At 42.2% G+C, this 15,160-nt stretch overlaps 1 protein-coding gene across 2 annotated transcripts in view; it reads right to left on the bottom strand.

The window, feature by feature from the left end:
• The window catches only part of tpgs2 (tubulin polyglutamylase complex subunit 2), a 51,472-nt gene that overhangs the window by 20,280 nt on the left and 16,032 nt on the right, over positions 1-15,160 (bottom strand). For both annotated transcript variants that reach the window (XM_060829562.1, XM_060829569.1), the window contains exons 3-4: positions 13,881-13,968; positions 12,368-12,499 (exon numbers count right to left, since the gene is read on the bottom strand). In XM_060829562.1, the coding sequence (XP_060685545.1) occupies positions 12,368-12,499; positions 13,881-13,968 (220 nt within the window). The remainder of the gene's footprint in view (positions 1-12,367; positions 12,500-13,880; positions 13,969-15,160) is intronic.

Genomic DNA, 15,160 nt, shown 5'->3' with positions numbered 1-15,160 from the left:
GATAAAAGGTAGGGAGGAGGGACTAGGGGGAGGGGCGATGGAGGTGGGATAGGTGGAAGGAGGTCAAGGTGAGGGTGATAGGCCGGAGTGGGGTGGGGGCGGAGAGGTCAGGAAGAGGATTGCAGGTTAGGAGGGCGGTGCTGAGTTGAGGGAACCGACTGAGACAAGGTGGGGGGGAGGGGAAATGAGGAAGCTGGAGAAATCTGAATTCATACCTTGTGGTTGGAGGGTTCCCAGGCTGGGAACCCTCCAACCACAAGGTATGAATTCAGATTTCTCCAGCTTCCTCATTTCCCCTCCCCCCCACCTTGTCTCAGTCGGTTCCCTCAACTCAGCACCGCCCTCCTAACCTGCAATCCTCTTCCTGACCTCTCCGCCCCCACCCCACTCCGGCCTATCACCCTCACCTTGACCTCCTTCCACCTATCCCACCTCCATCGCCCCTCCCCCTAGTCCCTCCTCCCTACCTTTTATCTTAGCCTGCTTGGCTCTCTCTCTCTTATTCCTGATGAAGGGCTTATGCTCGAAACGTCGAATTCTCTATTCCTGAGATGCTGCCTGGCCTGCTGTGCTTTGACCAGCAACACATTTGCAGCTGTGATCTCCAGCATCTGCAGACCTCATTTTTTTTGAAATGACAAGCAACAATTTGGGTAGAAATGAAAAATGATCAAGGCAAGAACTCACCCTGCAGAAGTGGTGTACAGGAATCCAAACAGTACCCACATGAAAGGGTGGAGAATAAAGGGGAAAAAAATTAAAGCAATGCTGGCTCACGTGAACTGAAAAATTAGGTTAGGAGAGAGGTCAATAGAGATGCAATAGTGGACAATTAAGGGGATTTTTCTTATAACACAAAATACATACATTCTAATGAGTAAGAAAAACTCCAAGGCAGGAACCCATCATCTGTGGTTAGGTAGAAAAGTTGCAGATAATATCAAACTGAACGAAAAAGAAATAATTGTGCAAAAGAGAGCTGGCAAGCTAGAAGGCTGGGAAGGTTGAGAAAAAAAAAGACAAAAAGTAATATAAAGGAAATAACTAATAGAACAATAAAAGTTTTTGTTGCAAACGTTTCGTCCCCTGGCTAGGTGACATCATCAGTGCTCTGGAGCCTCCTGCGAAGCGCTTCTTTGATGTTTCTTCCGGTATTTATAGTGGTCTGTCCTTGCCGCTTCCTGTTGTCAGTTTCAGCTGTCTGCTGTAGTGGTTGGTATATTGGGTCCAGGTCGATGTGTTTGTTGATGGAGTTTGTGGATGAATGCCATGCCTCTAGGAATTCCCTGGCTGTTCTCTGTCTGGCTTGCCCTATGATAGTGGTGTTGTCCCAGTCGAATTCATGTTGCTTGTTGTCTGTGTGTGTGGCTACTAGGGATAGCTGGTCGTGTCGTTTCGTGGCTAGTTGATGTTCATGTATGCGGATTGTTAGCTGTCTTCCTGTTTGTCCTATATAGTGTTTTGTGCAGTCCTTGCATGGTATTTTGTATACTACATTAGTTTTGCTCATGTTGGGTATCGGGTCCTCCGTTCTAGTGAGTTGTTATCTGAGCGTGGCTGTTGGTTTGTGTGCCGTTATGAGTCCTAAGGGTCGCAGTAGTCTGGCTGTCAGTCCAGAAACGCTCCTGATGTATGGTAGTGTGGCTAGTCCTTTGGGTTGTGGCATGTCCTCGTTCCGTGGTCTTTCTCTTAGGCATCTGTTGATGAAGTTGCGCGGGTATCCGTTTTTGGCGAATACCTTGTATAGGTGTTCCTCTTCTTTTCGCAGTTCTGGTGTACTGCAGTGTGTTGTGGCCCTTTTGAATAGTGTCCTGATGCAGCTTCGTTTGGGTGTGTTGGGGTGGTTACTTTCATAGTTTAGGACTTGGTCTGTGTGTGTTGCTTTCCTGTATACCCTTGTGGTGAATTCTCCGTTCGGTGTTCTCTGTACTATCACGTCTAGGAATGGGAGTTGGCTATCCTTTTCTTCTTCTCTCGTGAATCGGATTCCTGTAAGTGTGGCGTTGATGATCCGGTGTGTTCTTTTTTCTATTTCCGTGTTTTTAATGATTACAAACGTGTCATCGACATATCTGACCCAGAGTTTGAAATTCGTTAATTTCAAAAACCACTAATCGTGAATGGACCCGGGCCATAGAACAGGCTGTCACTATAGGACAGAACAGGACAACACACTGCAAAAAAACAGCACTAAAAGAAAAAATGGCCAAACTAACACACAACAAAGAGGACACTACAACACACATCTGGGTTAAAAACCTCTCCCACAGACAGCTCACAGACATGGAAAGAACAATACTGGCCAAGGGACTCAACTACAACCACAGGGATGCCAAGACAGCAGACTTCCTAGCAGCACTGGAATGCACACTCAGGAACAATGGACTGACAGAAGAGACACAACAAACAGTGAGACAAACTGTCGTACTTATGATGATAAGGAAAAGACAAACACATAACCTCAACACCAAGGAGAGGGAAGCACTGAAAGCACTAAGAAACGATAAGGACATAATCATACTACCAGCAGATAAAGGCAGAATGATGGTCATCCTAGATAAATCAGATTATATCCAAAAAGCACAACAACTACTCGCAGATACCAACACCTACCAAATGAAGGAATTTGACCCCACACCACAACTCACCAATAGAATAAATAACACACTAAGGAATCTACAAAAAAAACGGACAGATAACCAAAGCTGACTTACAAAGAATGAAACCGGAAAGCAACAACACCCCCAGATTCTATGGACTACCTAAAGTACACAAACCAGACATCCCACTCAGACCCATAGTATCACTACCAGGGACATCATCATACAAACTGGCCAAAGAACTACAACAGAAACTGAAACACCTGGTCAGCGGATCCAAACACTCCATACAATCAACACAAGAATTCTTGGACATCATCAGAAATATACACATAGACAAAGAAGAAACCATGATCTCATTCGACGTGATGGCACTGTTCACTTCGATTGACAAAACCCTAGCCAGAGAAACAATAGCCAACCTACTGGACATACAGAACAGAAAACAGGATGGGGAACCTATCAACAAAGATAGCATACTTAAACTACTGGACTTGTGCCTCACTACACACTTTACATTCAACAACCAGATATACGAACAAATCAACGGAACACCCATGGGATCACCAATCTCGGGACTCATAGCAGAGGCAGTTATGCAAAGGTTAGAACAAACAGTCCTACCACAAATTCAACCCAAACTCTGGGTCAGATATGTCGATGACACGTTTGTAATCATTAAAAACACGGAAACAGAAAAAACACACCGGATCATCAACGCCACACTCACAGGAATCCGATTCACGAGAGAAGAAGAAAAGGATAGCTAACTCCCATTCCTAGACGTGATAGTACAGAGAACACCGAACGGAGAATTCACCACAAGGGTACACAGGAAAGCAACACACACAGACCAAGTCCTAAACTATGAAAGTAACCACCCCAACACACACAAACGAAGCTGCATCAGGACACTATTCAAAAGGGCCACAACAAGGTATTCGCCAAAAACGGATACCCGCGCAACTTCATCAACAGATGCCTAAGAGAAAGACCACGGAACGAGGACATGCCACAACCCAAAGGACTAGCCACACTACCATACATCAGGAGCATTTCTGGACTGACAGCCAGACTACTGCGACCCTTAGGACTCATAACGGCACACAAACCAATAGCCACGCTCAGACAACAACTCACTAGAACGAAGGACCCGATACCCAACATGAGCAAAACTAATGTAGTGTACAAAATACCATGCAAGCACTGCATAAAACACTATATAGGGCAAACAGGAAGACAGCTAACAATCCGCATACATGAACATCAACTAGCCACGAAACGACACGACCAGCTATCCCTAGTAGCCACACACACAGACAACAAGCAACATGAATTCGACTGGGACAACACCACTATCATAGGGTAAGCCAGACAGAGAACAGCCAGGGAATTCCTAGAGGCATGGCATTCATCCACAAACTCCATCAACAAACACATCGACCTGGACCCAATATACCAACCACTACAGCGGACAGCTGAAACTGACAACCGGAAGCGGCAAGGACAGACCACTATAAATACCGGAAGAAACATCAAAGAAGCGCTTCGCAGGAGGCTCCAAAGCACTGATGATGTCGCCTAGCCAGGGGACGAAACGTTTGCAACAAAAACTTCCAGCTTGGCGAACAGAACCACAACAATGAGCACCCGAGCTACAAATCTTCGCACAAACTTTGAGAACAATAAAAAGCCAGCCAGAAATATAAAAGCAGATAACTATTATTTATATAAATTTCAAAAAAAAAGTTAAAGTGAGCATCAGTCCTATAGAAACTGAGAATGGAGAATTAAGAATGGAAACTGAGGAAATGCAGATACATTGAAGATTTTGCATTAGTCTGCACTACAGAAGACACAAGTAACATCCAAAAAACAGTGATAAATCAGGAAATAGATAGGAGGCAGGAACTTTAGAAAATCGGAGAAATTATAAAGAATAAATTATTAAAAGGTTTGGTCTAGAAAATGCCCAGGTCCTAATGAGCTACATCTTAGGGTCTAGTGAGATAGTGAGGTAGTTGTGCACTGGCATTAATTTTCGAAAACTTCTTTAATCTGGATATCCTCCTGTACTCTTCATTGAACCAGGGTTGATGCCGCGGCTTGATGGTAATACTGGGTGATATGCCAGGTCATGAGGTTGCAAATTGTCTTTGAATACTATTCAGCTAATGCTGATGGTCCACAGCACGTTATGGATGTCCAGCCTTATACTGCTAAATCTGTTCAAAGCTTATTCTGTTTAGCACAATGACAGTGTCACAGAGCATTACCATGTGAAGATGGAACTTTGACTTCACAAAGTCTGCATTGATCAGTCTTACTGATATTTCTATGGCTTTTGTTGACAACATGCAAATCCTTTGAATAAATTTTCAGTGGCATGCGATAATGAAAATAAATTCAACAGAACTTTAATATTAGCCTGTTCATCAGTGTGTTACACACAATCCTCAAACTCTTCTATATGACCAACTTCAAACGTTATGCTATACCTTCTAGTTCAGCTGCACTAAGTAATAATTTTTTAAACTGTTTTCTGCTTAGTTGCTTATAAAAAGTGTGTGAAATTTATATTCCCATTGCAATCATTCAGTTTGAAGAGCTAGAAGTTTTGTCAAAATGAGTTTGCCAAGTTGTGTAGGTCTGATATTTACTAAAGGAATCAGATAATTTATTGGCTTTACATAAAAAAATGTGCAATTGTAAATCTTGAAGGTTTGCAGGAGAAGTAAAGCGAAACAATTCAAGCTTTAAGTTGCTCATGTCAAAATAAAAATAGAATATGTGCTGTCATATTGTATTCAAGGGAAAAACCAAGGATACATTTGTTCCAAGAAGTCTCTAATTTCAATGTTGGTGAATATACCATTCTTGTAGAGTAGATTCACAGGAAATAATGGTCATCATGCTTTTACACTGGTTTTATAGCTACTCATGAGCCATGGGGCCATGTAACTATTACTGGTTGGCTACTTTGGATCAAATGGTTTGTAAATACATCTTAGCCATTTAAACCTGGAGCATAAAAGTAAAGACAGTATGCTTCAGTTGTAATGGCATTGATGTGACCACATATTGAAGGTCGGAGAGACAGGCATCATTGAATATTTTAAGGTGGAGATCGATAAATTTCTGTAAGGTAAGGAAACAAAGTGCGATTGGGATTTGATAGGAATACAAGATAGAAAGGTACAGCACAGGTACGTGCCCTTCAGCTCACGAAGTTGTGCTGAACATGATGCCAAATGCAATTAATTCCTTCTGCCTGCCCTTGGTCCATATCCCTCCATTCCTTGCACATTCACATGCTTATCTAAAAGTCTATTAAATACTCTTAATGCATCTGCCTTCACCACCATCTTGGCAGTGTGTTCCAGAGTCCTACCACTGTAAAAAAAAAACTTGCCCCTCACATCTCCTTCTAACTTCTTCCTTCTCATCTTAAATGCATGGATTCTGACCATCAATCCTATCTATGCATCTCATAATTTTACAGATTGCCATCAAGTTTCCCCTCAGCCTTTGCTGGTCAAGAGAAAACAATCCGAGTTTTTTTCTAGCCTCTTCTTATAGCTCATACCAGGATGCTGCCTGGATTAGAAGGTAAACCTTTTCTGCACCAACTCCAAAGCCTCCACATCCTTCCTGTTACGTGATGACCAGAATTGAATGCAATCCTTCAAACGTGGTCTAACCAAAGTCTTATATAGCTGCAACATGATATTCTGGCTCTTGTATTCAATTCCTCAATCAATAAAGGCAAGCATGCCACACACCTTCTTTACCATTCTATCTACTTGTGTGGCCACTTTCAGGGAGTTGTAGACTTGAACCCCATGATCCTTCCGTACATCAATGCTGTTCAGAGTCTTGTCATTAACTGCATACTTTTCCTTAACATTTGATCTCCCAAAATGTAGCACCTCACACTTACATGGATTAAACTCCATCTGCCATTTCTCCACTCATATCTGCAAATGATCTCTATCTTGCTATATTCTTTGACAAAGTTCCACACTACCCACAACTCCATCGATCTTTGTATCATCTGCAAACTTACTAACACACCCATCTACATTTTCATCTAAGTCATTTATATATATGTCATAAATAGTAGAGGTCCCAATATGGATCCCTGTGGAACACCACGAGTTATGAACCTCTCGCCTGAAAAATACCCTTCCACCACTACCCTCCACCTTCTATGGGCAAGGTGACTCTGAATCCCCACGGCCAAGACACCATGGATCCCAAGCAGCTTAATGTTGAATTTTCAACAAAAACAGATCTTCCCTCACCGCTATTCAAGACCCTAAAGGAGCCTTCCACATCCAAAGTTTTACCTGCACATCCACTAATATCATTTTATTGTATCCAATGCTCCCGAAGCGGTCTCTCCTCTACATTGGGGAGACTGGACGCCTCCTAGCAGAGCGCTTTAGGGAACATCTCCGAGACACCCACACCAATCAACCACACCACCCTGTGGTCCAACATTTCAACTCCCCCTCCCACTCTGCCAAGGACATGAAGGTCCTGGGCCTCCTTCACCGCCGCTCCCTTACCACCACACGCCTGGAGGAAGAACGCCTCATCTTCCGCCTCGGAACACTTCAACCCCAGGGCATCAATGTGGACTTCAACAGTTTCCTCATTTCCCCTTCCCCCACCTCATCCTAGTTTCAAACTTCCAGCTTAGCACTGTCCCCATGACTTGTCCGACCTGCCTATCTCCTTTTCCACCTATCCACTCCACCCTCTCCTCCCAGACCTATCACCTTCATCTCCTCCCCCACTCACCCATTGTACTCTATGCTACTCTCTCCCCACCCCCACCCTCCCCAAGCTTATCTCTCCACACTTCAGGCTCACTGCCTTTATTCCTGATGAAGGGCTTTTGCCTGAAACGTCGATTTCTCTGCTCCTTGGATGCTGCCTGAACTGCTGTGCTCTTCCAGCACCACTGATCCAGAACATAAACATATCAGTCATGATCTTTTTGAACAGTGGAGCAGGCTCAAGGGACCAAATGGTCTACTTTCTTCTAAGTTATGTGCATGTCTATACAGACAGTTTTAAAAATTTGTCAATGAGATATAGAACTTGATGGCTAAATAGAATATAGAATATAGAACAATACAGCACAGAATGGGCCCTTCGGCCCACGATGTTGTGCCGAACATTTGTCCTAGCTTAAGCACCTATCCATGTACCTATCCAATTGCTGCTTAAAGGTCACCAATGATTCTGACTCTGCCACTCCCACAGGCGGCGCATTCCATGCCCCCACCACTCTCTGGGTAAAGAACCTACTCCTGACATCCCCCCCTATACCTTCCACCCTTCACCTTAAATTTATGTCCTCTTGTAACACTCTGTTGTACCCGTGGGAAATGTCTCTGACTGTCTACTCTATCTATTCCCCTGATTATCTTATAAACCCCTATCAAGTCACCCCTCATCCTTCGCCGTTCCAATGAGAAAAAGCCCAGCACTCTCAACCTATCCTCGTACGATCTATTCTCTATTCCAGGCAACATCCTGTTAAATCTCCTCTGCACCCTCTCCAAAGCTTCCACATCTTTCCGAAAATGAGGCGACCAGAACTGCACACAGTACTCCAAATGTGGCCTTACCAAGGTCCTATACAGCTGCAACATTACCTCACGACTCTTGAATTCAATCCCTCTGCTAATGAACGCGAATACACCATAAGCCTTCTTATAAACTCTGTCCACCTGAGTGGCAACTTTCAAAGATCTATGAACATAGACCCCAAGATCCCTCTGCTCCTCCACCTTACTAAGAAACCTACTGTTAATCCTGTATTCCGCATTCTTATTTGTCCTTCCAAAATGGACAACCTCACACTTGACAGGGTTGAACTCCATCTGCCACTCTTCATCCCTAGCTCTGCATCATATCTAAGTCCCTTTACAGCCGACAACAGCCCTCCTCACTATCCACAACTCCACCAACCTTCGTATCATCTGCAAATTTACTGACCCACCCTTCGACTCCCTCTTCCAAGTCATTAATAAAAATTACAAACAGCAGAGGACCCAGAACTGATCCCTGCAAGACTCCAATTGTAACTGGGCTCCAGGCTGAATATTTACCATCTACCACCACTCTCTGACTTCGACTGGTTAGCCAGTTCTCTATCCAACTGGCCAAACTTCCCACTATCCCATGCCTCCTGACTTTCTGCATAAGCCTACCATGGGGAACCTTATCAAATGCCTTATTAAAATCCATGTAAAATCCATCCACTGCTCTACCCTCATCCACATGCTTGGTCACCTCTTCAAAAGAATTCAATAAGATTTGTCAGGCAAGACCTACCCCTCACAAATCCGTGCTGGCTGTCCCTAATCAAGCAGTGTCTTTCCAGATACTCATAAATCCTATCCTTCAGTACCCTTTCCATTACTTTGCCTACCACCGAAGTAAGACTAACTGGCCTGTAATTCCCGGGGTTATCCCTATTCCCTTTTTTGAACAGGGGCAAAACATTCGCCACTCTCTAATCCCCTGGCACCACCCCCGTTGACAGTGAAGACGAAAAGATCATTGCCAACGGTTCTGCAATTTCCTCTCTTGCTTCCCACATAATCCTAGGATATATCCCGTCAGGCCCGGGGGACTTGTCTATCCTCAAGTTTTTCAAAATGCCCAACACATCTTCCTTCCTAACAAGTATCTCCTCTAGCTTACCAGTCCGTTTTATATTCTCCTCTTCAACAATACGGTCCCTCTCATTTGTAAATACTGAAGAAAAGTACTCATTCAAGACCTCTCCTTTCTCTTCCGACTCAACACACAGTCTCCCACTACTGTCCTTGATCGGACCTACCCTTGTTCTCGTCACTCTCATGTTTCTCACATACGCATAAAAGGCATTGGGGTTATCCTTGATCCTACCCGCCAAAGATTTTTCATGCCCTCTCTTAGCTCTCCTAATCCCTTTCTTCAGCTCCCTCCTGGCTATCCTGTATCCCTCCAATGCTCTGTCTGAACCTTGTTTTCTCAACCTTATGTAAGCCTCCTTCTTCCTCTTTACAAGACATTCAACCTCCCTCGTCAACCAAGGTTCCCTCACACGACCATCTCTTTCCTGCCTGACAGTTACATACACATCAAGGACACGTTGTATCTGTTCCTTGAAATAGTTCCACATTTCAATGACATCCTTCCCTGAAAGCCTATGCTCCCAACTTTATGTTCCTCAGATCCTGTCTTGCAGCATCATATTTACCCTTCCCCCATTTGCAAAACCTGCCCTGTTGCACGCACCTATCTCTCTCCATGACCAAAGTGAAAGTCACAGAATTGTGGTCACCATCATCAAAATGCTCACCCACTAACAAGCCCATCACTTGTCCCGGTTCATTACCAAGTACCAAATCCAATATGGCCTCCCCTCTGGTCAGACAATCTACATACTGAGTTAGAAAAGCTTCCTGATCACACTGCACAAATACTGCCCCGTCCAATCTACTTGATCTAAAGAGCTTCCAATCAATATTTGGAGCTGTATCCGTCCAGGTAAGTGGACAGTGCTCCAGCACATTCCTTACTTGTATCTTGTAGTTTTAGACAGGCATTGGGTAGGCAAGAACGGAGTTTCTTACTGCAGAATTCCTAGCTACTGTCTCACTCCTGTAGCCACAGTATTTATATGGCAAGTCCATTTCAGTTTCTGTTCAGTGCCAGCCCTCAAGACTTTGACAGCGGAGGATTGCTTTTGAATATTAGTCTGAGATAGTTAGAGTCATGGCCTGTCACTTACATGGTGTGAATGTTGCCTGTCATTTATCACCCAAATCTGGACATTGTCCAGGTTCTACTGCATATGGTCATGGACAGCTCCTGTTTCTGAAGAGTTACAAAATGTCCTGAAAATTGTGCAATTATTAACAATGCCTCCATGTTTGATTTTATGATGGATAAGTCATTCAGGAAGGAGGTGAAGATGGGTGGGCCTAGTATAGTACCCTGGGGAACACCTTGTCCTTGGACAACAATGTTTCTTGTGCTCAGCATGGCTTGAATCAATGGAGAGTATTCCCCCAATCCCCATTGACTCTAGTTTTACTAGGGCTAGTTTATGGCAAATGCTACCTTGAAAGTGAAGAACAATCATGCTAATCTTACATCTGACATTCAACTCTTTTGTCTATGTTTAAACCAAAGCTGTAATGAGACCAGAAGCTGATTACTATTGGTGAGCAGGTTATACATTTCCATGTTACTTGATAGCATTGTTAAAGACCCCTTCATCAATATACTGAGTTATAAGAGATAGGATTTATAATAATTTGGAAAGGAGTAATTTGATTAGGGATAGTCAACACGGTTTTGTGAAGAATAGGTCATGCCTCACTAACCTTATTGAGTTCTTCGAAAAGGTGACAAAACAGGTAGATGCAGGTAAAACAGTTGATGTGATGTATATGGATTCAGAAAGGCATTTGATAAGGTTCCACATGGTTGGCTATTGCACAAAATATGGAGTTTCGGGATAGAAGATAATTTAGTGGTTTGGATCTGAAATTGGCTAGCTGAAAGAAGATAGAGTGTGGTGGTTGATGGGAAACGTTCATCCTGGAGTTCAGTTACCAGTGGTGTGCCGCAAGGATCTGTTTTGGGCCATTGTTGTTTGCCATTTTTATAAATGATCTGGATGTGGGTATAGAAGGATGGGTTAGTAAATTTGCAGATGTCACTAAGTAGGCAGAATTGTGGATAGTGCTGAAGGATGTTGTGGGTTACAGAGGGATGTAGATAAGATGCAGAGTTGGACTGAGAAGTGGCAAACGGAGTTTACTGTGGAAAATGGTGAGGTAGTTCACTTTGGAGTAAGAAACAGAAATGCAGAGTACTAGCTAATGGTAACGTTCTTGGCAGTGTAGATGAACAGAGAGATCTTGGTGTCCAGGTGCATAAATCCCTGAATGTTGCTATCCAGGTCGATAGGGTTGTTAAGAAGGCATATGGTGTGTTGGCATTTATTGGTAGTGGGATTGAGTTTCAGAGCCACGAAATCATGCTTCAGCTGTACAAGACATTGGTAAGGCAACACCTGGAGTAGTGTGTGCAGTTCTGGTCATTGCATTATAGGAAGGATGTGGAAGCTGTGGAAAGAGTTCAGAGGAGATTTACAAGGACATTGCCTGGTATAGAAGGAAGGTCTTATGAGGAAAGGCTGAGGGAACTGAGGCTGTTTTCATTGGAGAAAAGAAGGTTGAGAGGTGACATAATCGAGACACATAAGATAATCAGAGGATTAAATAGGGTGGACAGTGAGAGCCTTTTTCCTCAGATGGTGAAGGCTAATATGAGGAGACACAGCTTTAAATTGAGGAGTAATAGATTTATGACAAACATTAGGGGTAGTTTCTTTACCCAGAGAGTAGTAGGGGTGTCGAACGGCCTGTCTGCAACAGTAGTAGACTCGCCAATGTTAAGGACATTTAATACAAATGGATAACAATGGAATATCGTAGGTTAGATGGGCATCAGATTATTCTCACATGTCGGCACAACATCAAGGGCCGAAGGGCATGCACTGCGCTGTAACATTCTATGTTTTATTGAATGTTGACAGATCAGATTTTAATTGGCCAATTCAATTGGATTTGTCCTGCTTTTCATGGATGGGACATGCCGGGGCAATTTTTCACATTGTCACGTAAATACTGACAGATAACAGGTTTAAAACTATCTTGTTATTGAACTATTACTTTCCAAAATAGTACCTTCATCATCTGTATCATTTTCGAGGTCATCCAGAGTTGGTGAATTAGGCAAGCTGTAAACAGATGTTGTGCCCAGTCGACAGAGTGTTGAAATACTATTGATTACCATTGTTCCCAACTGCATGTTATTGCCTAAGACAGAAATACTATTTTATTGTCAGAGAAATCAAAAACAAAAATGAATATTACTGTCTTATAACACTCTTGATTCAACATAATTTCATATCTTACAGCAGTATTAGCTTTAAAATCTTATTGTTTGAACAATCACAGAAAGATGACATAACTGATTCCTTCATTGAAATTTCTTCACATTCAAAAATTGATAGTTGCAACAAAATTGTGATTCAGTTTTGATTTTGCTGATATGCAAATACCACTCAAGCTTCATTTCAAGGTGGAATCAAGGTAATTAAGGCTACTAATGTATTTCTCCCCCCAAAAATTTATGATTCAATGTGCAACACCAATGGATATTTTTTGACATACACTGCAGAGAGGTAAAAGTTAGTTTAAATATTAATTGATTGTTTCTAAACAGAACTGTATAACTAGGTTATACTGGATCTCTATGTTTAATTTTCTTTTTAAAATGAAACCACAAATGATAATTTACTCCCCTACTACCTTGATGTTATTCTATTCCAAATCTAAATTATGAAACACTTAGACCAAAAGAAAATCTACCAATGGAACCTTAACGTAGAAATTCAAATAGAGATTTTAATTTAATCAAAACATTCCAAAGCACACTACAGCCAATTAATTAATCTTTAAATGTTGTCTCTTATTTGATAGGTGCACTGAGCAACAAACAAATTCCAATGACATGAATTATGCTGTTTTGCTGATGTTGGGATAACAAATAAATTTTGGTCAGGGCGTCAGGGAAAATCATTTCCTGGAGAATTTTATACATAAACCTAACAAGCAGATAGGACATTGGTTCAAAGTTTAAGCTGAGATGGCATTAATGTTTGCAGTGATCCATGAAGTGGAATTATTGTTTGCTAAAATCTCAATTAATCTCAATATTACCTGCTGATGCCATTATATGCTTGGCATGGGTAGATGGAAAGATATGGACAGTGATTTTTAAAGTTTATAAAAGGATGTGAAGGAAGACAGTACTATCTTTGAAGCATACCTTTTACGGATTGTAGGCACTGGGACCAGAAGGTTCCTTTCACTCCTTCCTCCCTTCCTAGACCTTAAATCCCCTCACTTCCGAAGATGTTTGAAACCTCTTCACCCAATACCATAGACTTACTTGGGCCTGAGAATTCACTGGGCCCTTCATCCAAGGTTACAGGATTTTTAAGTAGATATATAACAACATCAGAATGCATGATAATTAAAAAAAAGGAAATTAATTATTTCTATATGCTGTGCTACTTTCTAACCCCTTTTCATCAGTATACTGAGCACCCATGCGCAATTCCGGGTGACTGACCAATACAAATGGAAAATAATTTGACCTCATAAAAGCACAACAGAAGTTCAATGGCCTTACCATCAAATTTTATACTCCAGGTCATCAAAAAGCCATCAGTCATTTGGTAAAAGTTCCTCAGATCCTCTGGGAGTAAGCAACAATTCTTCTGCAAACATAAATAGCAGAATATTTCAGTGACTATATAGGTGTAAGCTCATTTCAGCTGCTTTGGCCACCCTTCCTTCTAGGTCCTCAATGCAGAGCTATCCCCAGGGTTCCTGGATTCTAGTCCTGAACTCATACCTTTATTTCTACAATCTCCTTTTATGCTGTTTCTGAGCTCATGCTGTCTGTGATACATATCCTGCTACCTTGACTTTCAACCTTTGATTAAGTGGCTGAGCACACAATCTCTTTTGCTGGCCCATATGATTGGTCCAAATGTTCCCTCTTTTTTTGGTATTGTTCCCTGCAAATCTTTCATCATTAACTGTCTCCTCAGAAAATCTACTCATGATTCCTCTGCTTTTGTAAACTACTGCAGCAAACTGCCTTTTCACTTTGAACAAATCTGTGTCCATATTTATGAAACAGTTTAAGTCCTCTAATCATGTTTTTATAGCATTAAAATCACTCTTATTAAAGTCAAAAACACATTGGGGGAATCTTATAGAGCATGAATGACATGGGCAAGGTAAGAAATGTGACAGAATTACGCAAGATGCATGATGAGGCCTACTTGATGTTGGGAGCAGTTTGCTGCATCATTTAACTAAATTTCAGGTGATGAGATGAAATTCTTGCTAGGATGGCAAGTTGTCTTTTAATGGAGATTATTATTTATGTCTTATGAAAGGAATAAAAGGAACCTTCTGGTCCAGTGCCCACAATCCGTAAAGAGCATGCTTCGAAGATAGTACTTTCTATCCTTTTCTAAACTTTAAATTTAATTGTTGGTGGGCCCCACAGTGCAGGTCTGTACTTCCGAAGTATCCTGCATGACTTTCTAAAAATAACTTTCTCAAATCAGAAAGGTTCCTTTCATTGCCTTAGTAACTGTCCATCCCACCTCAATAAACATGCAGCTTCTTATCCTCCCTGCTGTGAACAAACTCGACACCAAAAGATTCTCAGCATAGAAGTAAGTCAGAGTAGGTACTTGACAACATCAGCTTGTTGCTTGTCCCAAAGAGCCTCCATGTTCCTCACCTATAAAACAGCCTCTTAGGGCATGATCCAAGGGCACAGCACATGCAATTTGTGGACACTGGCATTTGCTACTTATCAGCTTCACAGGACTATTACGGCATCTCTCTGATCAACTTGTAGGGCTTTCAGGAAGTACAGACCTGCATTGT

Source organism: Hemiscyllium ocellatum, chromosome 1 (genome assembly GCF_020745735.1).
Source record: "Hemiscyllium ocellatum isolate sHemOce1 chromosome 1, sHemOce1.pat.X.cur, whole genome shotgun sequence".
Classification (NCBI taxonomy): domain Eukaryota; kingdom Metazoa; phylum Chordata; class Chondrichthyes; order Orectolobiformes; family Hemiscylliidae; genus Hemiscyllium; species Hemiscyllium ocellatum.
Note: the sequence above shows the minus strand (reverse complement) of the source record. Positions and strands in the feature narration are given on the sequence as shown.